General features: G+C 43.8%; 1 protein-coding gene across 1 annotated transcript; it reads left to right on the forward strand.

Annotated features, from left to right (window-relative positions):
* On the forward strand, positions 1 to 15,444 carry SEC62 (SEC62 homolog, preprotein translocation factor). The gene is made up of 8 exons (XM_042820724.1): positions 1 to 75; positions 6,140 to 6,248; positions 6,613 to 6,718; positions 9,268 to 9,472; positions 10,913 to 11,005; positions 12,331 to 12,391; positions 13,202 to 13,321; positions 13,858 to 15,444. Exons 1-8 carry the CDS (start codon positions 40 to 42, stop codon positions 14,319 to 14,321), a joined length of 1,194 nt encoding a protein of 397 aa, XP_042676658.1. The 5' UTR covers positions 1 to 39; the 3' UTR covers positions 14,322 to 15,444.

The raw sequence follows: 15,444 nt of genomic DNA on the forward strand, positions 1-15,444 counted from the left end.
CCGCCCGGCCCACGTCACCGCGGAGCAGACGGGGACAACATGGCGGAGCGGCGGCGGCACAGGAAGCGGATCCAGGTAGCCGAGCCTCCCCCCACCCTCCCCTCCCTCCTTCCCGGCGCTTTGTCCCCCCGCGCGCTGGCCCGTCGCTCCCTTCTCCCGTCGGGGCTGCCGGGTGCCGCCGGGCCGGCTCGGGGCTTTCCCCGTCCCGCGGCCTCCCCGCCTTGGTTCGGGCCGCGCGGCCGGGCCGTGCCTGCAGGCGGTTCCGCTCGGCGCTGCCGGCTGGAGCCCCGCGGGAGCCGGGCGCGTTCCGAGGGCTGCCCCGCGATCGGCGCGGCCGGTAGCAGGGCGGGAAGCGATGCGGCGGGGAAAGGAAAGTTGTTGTTGCGGAACGCTGAGGGGAGGCTTGGCCTCGGGCCGTGCTAAGATGCGGAGGCGACGCCGCGGTGCTCTGGGCTGCTCCGCAGGGCGGGACGGAGCTGCTGCTCCTGGAGCGTGCGGTGCAGGTGATGCTGCGCCGACGGCATCAGTTCCTATAACAACCGTCTGTGCCCTCCGTTGTTAACCCCACACTCGGCGGTGTTTGTTTAGGGTTTATGGCTATGCCGTAAGCAGAGATAATGTTTGTGATAGGAATCGTAGCGCCGTCCAACAGACTCAAACTCCGTACCTCGTCGCCGTGCCCGCTGAGCTCGTGCTCTCCTCCCGTCCTTCCCGTCCGCTTCCCGCTCCCCATGGAGGCACAGATGTGTCACTGCAGCAGTGCTTCCTTTTTGTGCTTTAATTCATGTTTCTGTGAGGGAAAAGCAAGGGGTAATTAATCAGGATCTTGTAATCTTGCTGAACCTCACCTATCGCAGGTGTTAGGCATCAGAGCTATCATTTCAGAGCTGTCGCAGACCGCCTGTTACCACACACAGCATCCATCAACATCCATCAAAATAGCCGAATGTGATCAAATGCCACGTGTGACATCCCGGGCCCTGGGCTTAGCACAAGCTTACTCCCAGCCTATGAGCAATAGATTTGTTAGTAATTGCATCCGTGCCTAGGTTAACGTGGTTTTAGATTGTGGCCTGGAGATGTGATATAATTATAACAGTAAACGTCTGTTGCTTCTTGGTAGTTTCCCAGTGTGTGTCAACAACAGTGGGGAGGCCAAACAATGAACAAAGAAGGCCATTGAATGCCCACAGGGTGTTCTTAATTGGGCAGAGTGAATAAAGCAATATGTATTTTTCTGGCTTAGTTTTCTTTCTAACCTTTTTAAGCTTTCTTGCCATGGTCCTGTGTAATTAAGGTGTTTCAGGATAGCTCTGCAAGGTTTTTCTTTCAAAAGGGAGAATGAGGCGTTTGTTACCAAGTGCTTGAGAAGTGAGTGCTTATCTTCCAGTGATCCCTGCCCCCTAATAATGAGACTGCTTGCTGTACTCTATGCAGGTCTGGCTTATGAGTGCCCCATTGTCATTAATGGAGCTGTAGGCCCTGAAAAGAGTGAGATTTTAACAGAAAACTATGTTTATAGCTGTTGGAAGGGTTGATGCTGTAGAGTTCAGTTACAACTGCTGTGTGCCCAGAAATGGGCTTCTGAACAACTTCATATCCTCCATCACAATAGAGATGATGATAAGTCAGTGAGGTGCGGAAAAGTCTCAGTAAAATCGTTCAGAATTCTTTCAAGCCTGCTTGATGTGTTTCCCATCGGAAGTGGTAACAGGAAGGATTTGTTATGAAAATGCATTCTGTAAAACAAAATACGTTGCCTAATCTGTATTGCACAGCTTAGGCTCTCCCTGTGGCAACAAGGTAAAAGTTACAGAAGTCACAGAGATCTGAACTTCAGAAGTCTGAATGAAGACATCTTACAGGTATAGTTTCCAGTGTCCTGACAGTAATTTATCTGTAATTAACACAGACATGCGGTGGAGAAATGAGTGTGTTCAGACAAATACCCCTCGAAAGAAGCAGGGTGTCTCTGAACGCCTTTTACTCCAGTAACCCAAGGAAAGATATTTCATCTCTTGGGCAAAGCAGTCGGTCCCACAATCCTCGCTTAAACACAGCATCTTCAGTCAGTTTCTTTGGCAGGTTGGTAACGTGTGGCACTTTGGCAGGTTTGCAATTTGATTGTTAAGTAGGCATTAAGTTTTAATTACGTTGGCCAGGTTCCATTGCACATGGTTTCATTCTGCCCGTGTGGAGCTGTGTTTGTGCACGATTAATAGCACTTGTGTAGCATCTTATGCCCTGCCCTCTGCTCTGGAGATGTTAATGTGTACAGATACCGCTTTTATAAATAGAGGAAACAGTGCTTAAGGCCGTGATTTGGCAAATGTCCCAACTGCAAATTGATGTCTGGATTCATGCTTTGAGATTCTCCTGCTGATGGACAGATAGATATCAGGATGAACAGCCCTGCCCGGTTGGTTTGGCTCTGCTGGAAGGAAGATGTGCAACAGCTGCATTGCTGCTTCCTGTGGGTTCGGGTTTTGTGTACGAATGTAAGGGATCTTCTGAGGTGACAGCGCGCCAGTTCCAGTAACACAGATTGCACTGCAACGGGTCTGTTGTTTCTTTTATCATAAATTCTGGTAGAGTCCCAAGAGTCTGATGCACCCGGCACCTTCTGAGATGCTGACGTCTGAGTCCTCAGCCCAGCAGAGCAGGAGGCACCACGGCTTGTCCCTGAGCAGTGGGGAAGTGCTGGCATTGCCATCCATGAGTTAGAAGTGATCTGTTCAGGGAGCTGCCCTGGTGTGATGGCCGTCCCCCACATCTCTTTCTTACTTGCAGAGGGTGATGCAGGGGAACCTTTTCTCCTTGGGGTTGGATTCGCTTTCCTAAGATGGTTAAAATGGTGATAGCTCCTCAGTGGAGTTCACCCAAGCGTTCCAGCCAGTGGGAATTCACTGCAGCTACTGCAGTGTAAGTTGGGTGTTAAGAAAAGTCTGGAAAATGTCTGTGCAGATTTGGATCTCTGCACTTCCTGATGAGTTAAGACTCAATGCTTTCTAGTCTGCGTGCATTTCATACGTGGTGCTGGCCATGTACCAAATGAATGTAGACTGCAGGAATCTTACATAAAAAACAAGGTTCTGAAAACCGAAGTTCACAGGTTTAGGAGCAAAGGAAGGTAATTAAACGCTTGCTTCATTGAAATCAAAGAATTTTCACAGCCCCTTTAAAACAAAGAAGCATAAATCCTTGTGATTTTTGTCTGCGCATGAAGTAACTTGTCCTGTTAGTGATAATCATCATTTACTCTGTTTTCCAGAAACCTTGTTTCTATTGCAGAAAGAAATCCTCTGGTCTTGGGTTGTGCCTGTGATGCAGAGCAGAAAAAAAATGAGTGAAATTTCAAACCACAGTTGTGTCTTTTGGCCTTCACTGAACGGTGCCAGGAGAACCTGAATAAGTCATACTCGGATAGAGATGAAAGGAAGAAAGAAGCTCTTGCCTACAGTGGTTTTCATAGCTCAGTTCAGATGTTCTGATTTTTAGTGTACACAGGCCTCTTTTGTTTCAGTCCCAATTAGAGGTTTAATTAAGTTGGGAGCTACAGCTGTGGATTGAAGGCTGTTCAGAAGGCACTGTGCTATGCTTTGATTTGGGAGATAATGGGGAAAAGTGAATTTGATCATTGCTTTCCATTCACTTTGAAAATCTCTGACCTGCTTTAAGGATTCCTATAGGACACAATTTTGATGGGAATGCTTGAGGGTTACTCCTAGAAATGCCTCGGTGTTGCAGTGCAGTTGGTAGTAAGTGGGCAGGCTGAGCTCTGCTCCTCCCGCCCTCCTGTAGCTGAAATTCTTCTGTCTGGCTGGATAAGAAATTGCTTTGGTTTTATTTTTAATGGCATTCTTCCAGATTGTGTAAATTATCAGGGATCTCAACTTCCCATGCATTTTTCAGTGCATAAAACTGGATGCAAGGGTCTAAAATAAAACCTCCTGCAGAAGTATTTGGAAACATTGCAGTGTCCTATTTTTCACTTACTGGAAAGCTTGGTGGTAGAATATTAACTGAGAGGACCTTTCACAGCATTCTGTAAATACATTGCTTGAAATGTTTCTCGAGTCTTTCTGTCTTTCCAATAAAAGCAAACTTGAAATACCAGAAAGTTTTCATACGCTTTTTAAGACCATCTCATCTATTTTAAAGCCTTATAATTTATTTCAGACTGCCCCCTGCTTAATCCACGTAATCCTTTTCTAAGTGCATGGGAAGGTTAGATGGCCTGGTGGTGGCTGGCTGTTGCCACATCTGAACATAAAGCTCAGTCGAAGTGCGTTGCTCAAAACGTGGGACACCGACATCCCCAGTGTGTCTGCTGAGTTCTTTAGGATGGAATGCAGTCATCTTTGCTGTCTTTCATCTCCATAACACTGTGGTGGAAACACAGGCATACAGATAAAGGGCTGAAATTAAGGTGACAAGTGGAGATGGGATTGCAGAGGAAGCTTTCTCAGAACAAGCTTGGTTCAGCTCGGGCAGCATCTCTCACAGGAGAATGGCTTTGCTTGGATTATGATGGAACTGTCCCACAGAAAGGGACAAAGCAAGAGATAGTAAGGAGCAATAAAAAACTGCTGGTGCCAAGCGCTGCCTGCACAGCACATCTCATGGCTGAGCAGAATCATAAATATTTAAAGAAGAAAAAAAAGTGCAGTGCTAGCAGAGGAGTTAAGTGGTGTGAATGTCTTCAGCTTCTCTGGCTGTTTTACAAACGGTTAGGAAGAATAACGTTTGCCTTGTGAATAGTAACGAGCTGGTAGGAAGTATTAGAAAAGCATTATTCTGGAATGCAGATGCTGCATTCAGTCTTTGGTATCCATGGCACCTTGGAGTGCCCTGGGCACTGAGCATGGCACACACCCAGTCATTTTCTTTAAGTGCCCGGGAATTTGTTTAGTTGCTGTTCAATCAGAGCTGGTCTGGGGCTGACATTGGTAAGGTAATTGGTGAGTTACAATGACTGGTACAACTGTACCATACACAGGGACATCAAACCAGTGTACCTCAGTTCTGTACGTATGTGCACTGCCAGGTGGTGAATGATCAGAGAATGGCCTGGGTTGCAAAGGAGCACAGTGCCCATCACTTCCAACCCCTGCTGTGTGCAGGTCGCCAACCAGCAGCCCAGGCTGCCCAGAGCCACATCCAGCCTGGCCTTGAATGCCTGCAGGGATGGGGCATCCACAGCCTCCTTGGGCAACCTGTTCCAGTGCCTCACCACCCCCTGGCTGAAAAACTTCCTCCTGATATCCAACCTAAACCTCCCATGAGCTGTCTGGTGTTTCATACAGACTTGTAAAATTACAGAGAAAGGACAGAGTGCATCTGGATGGAGGCTGTTAGGATCACCTGGTTGGGTTTTACACAGTTTTTACTGAGTTTGAAATAGTAGTCTCAGATGTAATAAACCACAGAGTGCTTTTGGTGGTTTGGAGGTCTGTTAAACCTGTGTTATGTTCTTGCAGTAAGATAGGAAAGGCAGGGATCTCTGCTAGAGGGTCATTAATTAACCAGTTGACTTTGAAAGTCAGCTGTGCAAACTGTTGAAAATTAACAGCTCTCACTGTCTGAAGTTTTTATTTTGGTGTAGCAGCATCTGCTTGACTTTGCATTTCCATTTCACAGGGCTTCTTTAAGTGCATGTTTGGAAGTTCCATGAGCTTCCAGCCGTGCTGGGTAGGGCTGCACCTGGCACCTCGATCCACAGAACCCTCGATGCTGCTCTGAAGTTTGTCGTTCTGTAGTCATGCAGTGGCACTGAAAACTTCTGCAGAAATGTTTCTACTTCTTTTCAACATGGTTTTCCCTCCTCCTTCACGTGAAAATTGAGCTGCTCTGTGTTCTGTCGATACACCTGCCTTGCTGTCATTTCATACACACTAATTCTTCTCTGTTGGTTTCCTTTGCTCTCAGCTTCACCGCTGTTTTCATCCAGCCTTGAAAGCAGTTCCCATTTCAGTCCCTCCTTTAATGTGCCCTTTCTCCAGCTGCTGAATGAGTTCACGGTCATCACCTCTGGATCGTTGCCATAAGATAATGAAGATGCTGCCATTTCTGACTTTTGAGCCCCAGATGAGTGCTTTCTGCATGTTTGAACCTTAATTTTGCACCTTTCCTGTTGCAGGAGGTGGGTGAGCCATTCAAAGAGGAGAAGGCTGTTGCTAAATACTTACGGTTCAACTGCCCGACAAAATCCACCAACATGATGGGCCACCGAGTGGATTACTTTATTGGTAGGTTACTTCTAACCAGAGAATGGTACTGCTTCTGCTAACATTGCACTGGGGAGGAGGGATTTTGTTTTCAGTATTAGTGCTTTATCTAGTAAGTCTTACAGTATGGAAAACTTACCTAGACATTCGATAGCTGTAAAATTAATCAGATCTGAAATAAACACAGTTAACTTTATCCTCTGTGGTTTAGAAGCAGGTAGTTGTCAAGTGCTTCAGAACAGTACCCACTTGTTTATCTTAAAAATGGAGAGGGTGCCAAACATCACCAGGATAGACTGACTGGCGTGGTGTGGTTCAAGGAATGTAGATGATGATCACACAAACGTTTAATGTTTGGGGATTTTTCCCCCACTTTTTCCTCCAGCCTCGAAAGCTGTGGATTGCCTCCTGGATTCCAAGTGGGCACGGGCCAAAAAAGGAGAGGAAGCTTTATTTACAACTCGAGAGTCTGTAGTTGATTACTGCAACAGGTATGACCTAATTCATCAACTTTAATAATGAGTACAGCTGTCAAGATGCCTGAGTTACTCAGAACCACTTTTGCTTAGGCTGCTTTGATGAAGGGAACTCACACACTGTAGGACGTTTGTGTTACTACGTAAAAATAAAGATTGCGTTTTTATTACTACGTTTGAGGGTGTGAGATGAGAAATAGACACAACGTAGCTTCATTATCTTTGTTCCCAGAACTCTCACGCTTTCATTAAGCTGTTTGGTGCAGCAAGTTCCTAAATGGTAAAGTTTTAAGTAGGTAGGATCAGAATTCTCACATCTCCTCCCTCTGTCTGCCATGATGGCAAAAGCAGAACTTTGAGGCTCTTGTTAAGCCTCTCTTGTGGTATGTCCATCACTCAGAGTGCTCAGAGTGCTTTGTTTAGATGAGCAGCATATTCTGACTTCTGCCCTTTTTTGGGGCTGCATCTTACTCTTGAAGAGCTTTGCAAAAGCCACTTAGAAATTAAGTTTATGGCTAATACTTAGTCTGTTCTTGGGACCCCTTTCACATAGCCATTCAGCAAGGTGAGATTCTGCCCTCGATTCTAGGGCTGAAGCAGAGCTGCTTCAGTGAACTTTAATCCCTGTGCTACTTTGTCAAGAAAATGTAGTGAAATACAAACATTATATTAATGCAAGCAGGAAAAATAAGTCTTCCTTTCAGGAATCTTTGGTCTGAGGTAAGTGCCTGTACATCTGTTCTTTGATTACTGAAGCCTCAGGTGAGACAGTAGTTGGCTAAGTCCTTCAGGCCCAGCAGTGCAATGAATGCCTACATAGTGTGCAAATAAAATGAATTTGACTCTGCTTTTTGCCACCAGCATCACTTGGTGCACTGATGATCTGCTGGGCACCATGCCATGGCTGCAACTCATCTTCTCTTGCAGACTCTTAAATCACTGATAATGATAAGACCACCTTTGGCCATCAAAACTGCTCTCGGGGTTTTGAATGTGAGCCCTGTAGTCCCTTCAGGATAAGGTTGTTTAGGCACTTATTCATATTAAAAGCAAGTGCTTTAACTCTCTTGGTGTAGCTGTTGCGATTGTTTTGCCCGTCCTGTCCAACAGAAAACAAGGATCAGATTCTGCTCCCTCATCCTGTGTCAACTGCATTGAATAGTTCCATATTTAAAGCACTTTACTGCCTGAATTCATTATACTCCTCTAGTGCATAAGGTCTCCCAGCACACTTAACATATTGATCTTAGTTCAGGAAGTTTTCCCAGGGATTTGGCACGGATAAACTGCAGCAATAATGCTGCATTCAGCAGATCTAAAGAGAGCTGAGAGGTTGGGAAAGAGCTGCCCTGAAGGCCATACCTGTGGGCTGCTCAGTACCTGAGCCACCCTAAGCATACAGCTGTGAAGAAAATAGCTGCTCCCAAGAAAGTGATTTTTCTGCTGCTAGAAACTACATAAACAGTTGTCTGAAGAAAGGTTTCTTTTTTCTGTGGTCGGATTGTTTTTCTTTTTAAGCATATCCGTGTCCTGGTTTTGTCTGGGATAGAGATGATGGTAGCTGGTATGGTGCTGTGTTTTGGATTTCAGATGAGAATTGTGCTGATAGCACGCTGATGTTTTAGTTGTTGCAGAGCAGCGCTGCACAGAACCAAGGACTTGTCAGATCCTCGTGCTGCCCTACCAGCAAGGAGCTGGGAGGTGACACAGCCAGCACAGCTGACCCAAACTGGCCAAAGGGATGTTCTGTACACACAGCATCATGCTGAATGATAGAGCTGGGGGAGTTGCCACTGCTCTGGGCGGTCAGTTTACCTAATTTAACAAGCAGTCCAGCATAAGGACTTGATCTGCAGCAAGAGATGAAAGAAATCAAGTACAAACCAAACGAGTCTGATGTATGGGGCCAGGCTTTCTGAGGTGAATTGGCCCTTGGATTTCATACGCCACTGTTTGCCCTCGGTCTGAAGAGCAGCATTCCTGCATGGAACTGGGGTATGGTCCTTTTGTGGACGTTACTTGTTGGTGACAGCTTTGAGACTGCCAAGTGCCACCTCCTTTGGCCCAGCCAGCTGAGTATGCTCATGCTGTAAGGTATGTCTGTAGCTGATGTGACTGGAATGCTTGCACAAGTGCCTCAGTTCCAATGGTACTTTTACTCAACGTGCATCTCTTACCAAGACCTCTATGTCCACTTCCTTATTTTTGCAATGAAAGACACTGACCTGCACTTGCAAATAAACATTGGATTAATGGGAAAGGTAGTTAAATTGGCCTGATGGCTTTCTCCTTCCTACGTCCCTACATCTCACGTATTCTTCTATGTCTGTTCAAAATGCAGCCACAGAAGAGTATGGGTTTTATTAAGTTTTGAACAGGTGAAAAACAGAGCCAAGCAAGGGATGAGACATGGTAGTTCACAGTGGTGATCAATGTCATTCAGTTCTGCTTTACAAGATTATTTTTGATAGGTAATCTAGTCTGGTATCTAATAACATAGTTGCATGTGAGCATGATTATTCCAGCCACCTTTAAATATGTCATTTAACCTTTTTCACTTTAAGACTCCTGAAAAAACAGTTCTTTCATCGAGCATTGAAAGTGATGAAAATGAAACCTGACAAGGATACAAAGAAAGAAAAGGAAAAAGGAAAGGCTGAGAGTGGGAAAGAAGAAGAGAAGAAAAGTAAGAAGGAAAGCAGCAAAGATGAAAAAACTAAGAAGGAGAAAGAAAAGAAAAAGGATGGTGAAAAAGAGGAGTGTAAGAAGGTAAGTGAGGTCTTTGAGAAAAGAGACAAAGCTGTCAACAGAGAATACAGTGAGTGATGTGAAGATTACATGGGCTTAAAAGTTCAGTTGGTTGTTCCAAAGTATGAGATGCTTTTTTTTTTTCCTTTGCCAATCTTAGTCTCTAAAAATACACCTTTTTACATTTTGGAGTTGTAGTTCTGATTCAGATCAAAGCAGACACTTCATTTGTGCCTCTGTGTACCTCATCATCTTGTAACTTGGGCTGAGTTAATAAAAAACTGTTTCTGTTCAGCTTGGGTGGGCACCGATGCTTTGTGCACATGTGCTGTAGCATAGATTGACAAGCGTGTATGTGACCTTACATCTCAAAGCAGTGCAGCTGCACACGTAAAACAAAGGAGCATTTTTGCCATGTTTGGTGGTAAGAAAGTTTGGGATGTGATACTTGGTGCTTGTGAATAGTTCTGTAGTGGCCATGTTGGTGTAAGGGAGATCCGTCTGTAATCTGCACAGTGCTTAGACTTCACAGACCTCTCCTCTCCTTTCTTTACAGTTGACACTCGGTGAAGAGGGGTGTGTTTTGTTGTGTGTTTTGTTAGGTGTTCAGTGGATCCAGCAGGAGTTGGTAGGATAGCCTCAGAAGTTAGTCCACCTCCAACGGTCTGAAGTGAGGTACTGGCACACAAAGAAAGGCGCAGTCTGCCTGCACAAAGGTCTGGATCTCAGAAGAAAGTTGCAGGGCCAGTAAGGGAATTATAAACAAAACCAACTTGCAGACAGCCTAAACAAAGAAGCCAGTATAAGATACCTTAAAATGCTGATACTGGAAGTTATGAACTCTTCCAGTTCCCTGTTATCTGAAGTATTACATTATTAAATGTTAATTTTTAATCACTAATTATCAAACTGATATTTTAGTAGCTGATGTAAGCCAGTGGATACTAACTTAGCAGAGGGCAAAAACTAGAAAGTTTATTTCTAGCAAAGAGAAAGGAGACAGGAGGTAGGGAAGAAAGAAGCACAAGACATGAAGAACTGAGGAAGGTAGAGAATAAAATGGCAGAAACTGATTCTGAAAGATGCCCGTGTGGTAAATGTGGCACCAAGCTACCAAATAATTGCAAGAGAGTTGGTGGTCTGTACACAGCCTGTTCTGTCAGTGGAGCTTTGATACGCATTTGAACACATGCTGCAGTCCTGGGGTTGTGGTCTTGTCCTTTGATACCATATAAAATAAAATGTCTCTGTCCTTATAGTATTCCTTTATCTTTAGCTACCCAGGAGCACAGAAGGAAATAAAACATCTTTAGTTATGATTATTATGATCATAGTTATGAGCATTTGATATATATTTATATATATTTAAGTTTGTGGAAAGCTATCAGATTCAATAAGTTCAAATACTGGAAGTTAAGACCCTGTGTGTGCTTTTTATGTATAGTTTGTGTTTGTCCTCAGGATGAGACCCCAGGCACACCGAAAAAAAAGGAAACTAAGAGGAAATTTAAGCTTGAGCCACACGAAGACCAAGTTTTCTTGGATGGAAATGAGGTAAGATCTGTGGGTACTTCCTAAATTTAATGTCAGTGTATTGTTGTCAGATAACCTAGTGGAATTCCACAGTCTCTCTCTTGTCTTGTTGAAGGAAGAAATAATAATATGATGGCTGATCTTGCAAGATCAAATTTTAGATATCTGCAAGGAGATTAGATGTCTGATAAAAACCATAATTCCCAGTGGTTTATGTTTGTGGCCATGAAGTGAAACAGAGTATTAAATACTTCTGGTCACGTCGCTCTGAAGTCTTACTGCCTTTTCTTAGGTGACCTTTGGTAGTTTGCATCAAGTCCTCCTCTGAAGGCTCCTGCTTACTGGTACTTGGTTTCTTCTTTGAATTGTGACTGTGAAAACAGTTTAGTTGGAGAATAAAAGTAAAACTAATTGAAAACACTACCAGGAAGCATCTTTCCTAAGGCTGAACAACGCTGGTTCGGATGGAGCCAGAATCCTCGTGCAAACATTTGGTATTGAGCATTGCAGCTGTATGAGCATGCTGTGGCAGAGGGTACAGATGTAGTTGAGGGCAGCAGATGGGACTTGAGCTGAGTTGAGCACTTCAGCTTGATGTCCAGACATTGTCTTGTTTGGTTGTTTTTGTTGGTGGTGGTTTTCTGTTTTCTTCCTCTTAAAGGAAGCTCTTCAAAGCAATTTATTTTTTTTATTTGGCAGACTTGAGAAGTGTTTTTATTTTTACAAAACTTTTTCTGTGCTTCATGCTGAGCAGTACTGATGCATAATGGAAAAACAAACAACAATACAAGAGAAATCACCTTGATTCAGTAATACTCTGAATCTTGCATTTCCTCCAGATTTACTGCTGGAATGTTCATGTCACCTGTAAATTAATCTGGGTAATAACTTATTTCTTAAGCTGTTATAACTTATGAAGTAATTCTTCAACAGCTGCATTTTGAAACTGCTCATGTTTTTCTTAACCAGCCCAGAGCTGCACTCCCTCCCAGCAGGAACCCTTCCCTTCCAGCCACTGCACTGCACAGTACCTTTGGCTCCTGCCCTCAGGCTCAGATTGTGATCAGTACATGCCGAGGCAATCAGTGTAGGCATGCAGGCATGCAGCCCCATGGCTGTCTGTTTTGGCAGCTTTCTCACTGACACAAACCTGTTTCAAGTGCTATCCAAAGTGCAGTGCTTCTTATGGCACAGTACCCCTTGTCCTCCTTTGGTACTGACTGAAGCACGGTTGGTTCAGTGCAAAGCAGGAGGGTGGCACTAAGAATTTGAGTGAGGGGAAAAAGAAATCCTGTATCAGAGAGCTTTTTTTTTTTCCCAAGTGTTAAACATGATTTCTGTTGTAGGTGTATGTGTGGATCTATGACCCTGTTCACTTTAAAACGTTTGCCATGGGACTTGTACTTGGTAAGTAAGAGCAGACCGTAAAAGCGAGCGCACCGTAAATGCAGGCATGTACCAAACAGGAGTGTCTCTCCTTGGAGAAATGTATCTTCTTCCTAGACAAAACTTTTTTCATTCTGTTGTAGCGTGATTTGACAGCAGTCACATTATGTGAAGTTTGATCTTGGGATGCAGGGAAAGAGCAAATAAAGTAAAACATACAGAAGATGACACGGCTGAAGTTTGCATTAGAAAATGTCTGAATTTGCACAAGGTTGCAAACTGTTCATTTCAGTTACTTTAAACTGTAAGTCTCCCCATAGGCAACTGTTGTGGATTATCTACAAATGTGAATATAGTAAAGCCATTAGTGAGGTCGCAGCTGATGGTGCTGCTAGTCCAGCACCCCGACCTGTACCTGTTAGTACCTGTTAGCTTTTCACAGCACAGAACCAGAAGTGTCACCTCCCGGGGCTGCATTCAGCCCTCTGATCAGTTGGTGGTGCCCAAGGACTGCACCCAGCTCACTCTGCCTTCTTCCTGCTGGGCAGGTTACAGGCAGCTCCCTGCTCACCTTTTTGCTTTTTGCCTTGTCAGAAATGTTCTCTCTGGTGCTCAGGTACTTGCTGCATGTGGTATTGTCCTAGATGTCTGCCTGCCCATAATGAAAGCAGCAGTGGGACTAGAAAAGGTTTCAGTCAAGGTGTAAAACAGTATTATCTAACTCACATGTTGCTAAGCCAGTGCCTTGAATAAACAGTAAGCCTGGAACTTTCATACGTGTGTCAGGAAGAACTAATTATGTTTCTCATACTTTTTTATCTTTCTATTCAGTGATTGCTGTTATAGCTGCAACTCTGTTTCCACTTTGGCCAGCAGAAATGCGTGTTGGTGTATATTACCTCAGCGTAGGTGCAGGCTGTTTTGTAGCCAGTATTCTTCTTCTTGCTGTTGGTAAGTGTCAGTAGCCTTCATTTCCTCAGTAGGTGAAATCTACAAGAGCAGAAACATACCGTGCACTAACATGTGCGAATCTCTGTTACATCTGATTAATTTGTTGTTAGCAACAGCTAGACTGATTCTGTGTCTGTATTTCCCAGGTGGCCACTGGGTGTCAGAGTTGTGCCACAGAAGGAAAGAAATCTCCAGTTCGTGTCACTTATTTGTGTTTCCTGTATAGCACAGATTTTACTTCCTCAGTTTAAAACCAAGCAAAAAATGAAACCAAGAAGCCCATGCAAAACCAAAGCCAGAGCATAAAAAGAGATTATGGAGTAGGAATGATATAACCAGGGTTTGAAAGCATTAAGAGCTAAATCATAGATGATATATGATTACTGGGGGCAGGGGAAAGGGCTTGGTAACAGAAATGAGAGACTTTTCCCAAAGCTTGTTGCTGTTGTGGCTTTGTGTGCATGTTAGCATGACTTACCAGACATCATTGTATGTCTTGAATGCTCCAATAACAAATCTTCAAACTGTTTTAACAGCTCGCTGCATCCTCTTCCTCATCATCTGGCTCATCACCGGGGGAAGGCATCACTTTTGGTTCCTGCCAAACCTTACGGCAGATGTGGGATTCATTGACTCCTTCAGGCCCCTGTACACACACGAATACAAAGGACCAAAAGCAGACTTAAAGAAAGAGGAAAAATCAGAATCCAAAAAGCAGCAAAAATATGACAGCGAGGAGAAATCAGACAGTGAGAAGAAGGAAGAAGAAGATGGGAAAACAGAAGCAACGAGGAACTCGGGAACGGAAGGCTCAGGAGGAGAGCGGCATTCGGACACAGACAGCGACAGGCGTGAAGACGACAGGTCCCAGCACAGTAGTGGAAATGGAAACGACTTTGAAATGATCACAAAAGAGGAACTTGAACAGCAAACAGATGAAGGGGATTGTGAAGAGGAAGAGGAAGATGACACTGAAAGCAGGCCTGCACAGAAGTCATAACTCGCTGTGCTTGTGGGACTAAGTATGTGCAAAGGGTTGGATTTTCTTTGTTGGCTGATCACCAAAACATAGACCGTACAGTAGCATCTTTGTTTGCTGAAATATACATGTTACCAAACAGTTTTATATCTAGTTCCTTCATTTTTTAACCATTAACTTGATTACTTGGTACTATGTTAATCATTAATATACATTTACAGAAGTTTTATCAACCTGACAAGTTTTCTATTGTTTAATAGATTGCCCAGATCGTCCTCAAACACTGAAAACCACAGCTGTCTGGTACTTGCATAGCTGGTCAATTAGTTCTGCTTCTCAGACTTCCTTTTGTAAAACAGGTAAAAGTTGAATGACCAAATCTCAGATTATTCCTAGTTCTACTCATTTGATAGCTAGTTAGATAAAGCCCTTCTTAGCCCACAGCTTTCTTGATACGTTTCTTGATTTCCTTTTCAAAAGATTGTGAAAACTTTCCTAAAGAAAAGTAGTTTTAGCAGAAGTATTTTGCTGAAAATATACAAGCTGGTAGTGCTGAATTTGGCTGCAGTGTTCTCTGTTTCTCCAGACTGTGTGCCAGCAACTTAGGAAATCCAAACTGTTTTTGTACATCTGGTTCAGAGAAAGATGTCATCTCCAGCAGGTGAAGGAAGCAGCATGGTTTGGAAGTAATGGCTGTTTTCTTCCTCCTGCTCCATCATAATTAAAAAAAAAATGTATTCTGTACATAATTTACAAATAAAGCAAACCATTTACTTTATCTGCTACTTATTATTTAGAGATTTGATCCAGCATTCAGTTTGTATTAATAAAGCCATTTTGTGGTGTGTCTATCAGAGAAAATGCAAGTCAAGAGGACCTCACAGAATATTTGTGTATGATCAGTAGCTGTTCCACAAGAGCTTTAGTTTTGTGCCAACATTCCATGTATTTGAGTATGAGTAAATTGATCCTTATTAAATGAAAGCAAACAACATAGCTGTATGTATGCCTTAATGTTAAAACTTTCTATTTTCTGGAACTGGAATACTTTTTAAACAGAAGAGACGGGAGAGTATTCGCTTGTTCAGAAACATAGATGATCAAAGCTACTATGAAGTGATGATAAATAATTTGTTTATAAATA

This window comes from Centrocercus urophasianus, unplaced genomic scaffold (assembly GCF_019232065.1).
Source record: "Centrocercus urophasianus isolate 14NV4802_14NV808 unplaced genomic scaffold, USGS_Curo_1.0 seq_19, whole genome shotgun sequence".
NCBI lineage: Eukaryota > Metazoa > Chordata > Aves > Galliformes > Phasianidae > Centrocercus > Centrocercus urophasianus.

Bases quoted from the DNA above. Each gene is read 5' to 3' on its own strand.
- SEC62 (XM_042820724.1), top strand. From the start codon at position 40: ATGGCGGAGCGGCGGCGGCACAGGAAGCGGATCCAG. The intron at 6,719-9,267 runs GTATGACCTAAT...TTTCACTTTAAG, and splicing joins GTAGTTGATTACTGCAACAG to ACTCCTGAAAAAACAGTTCT. The intron at 11,006-12,330 runs GTAAGATCTGTG...TTTCTGTTGTAG, and splicing joins TTTTCTTGGATGGAAATGAG to GTGTATGTGTGGATCTATGA.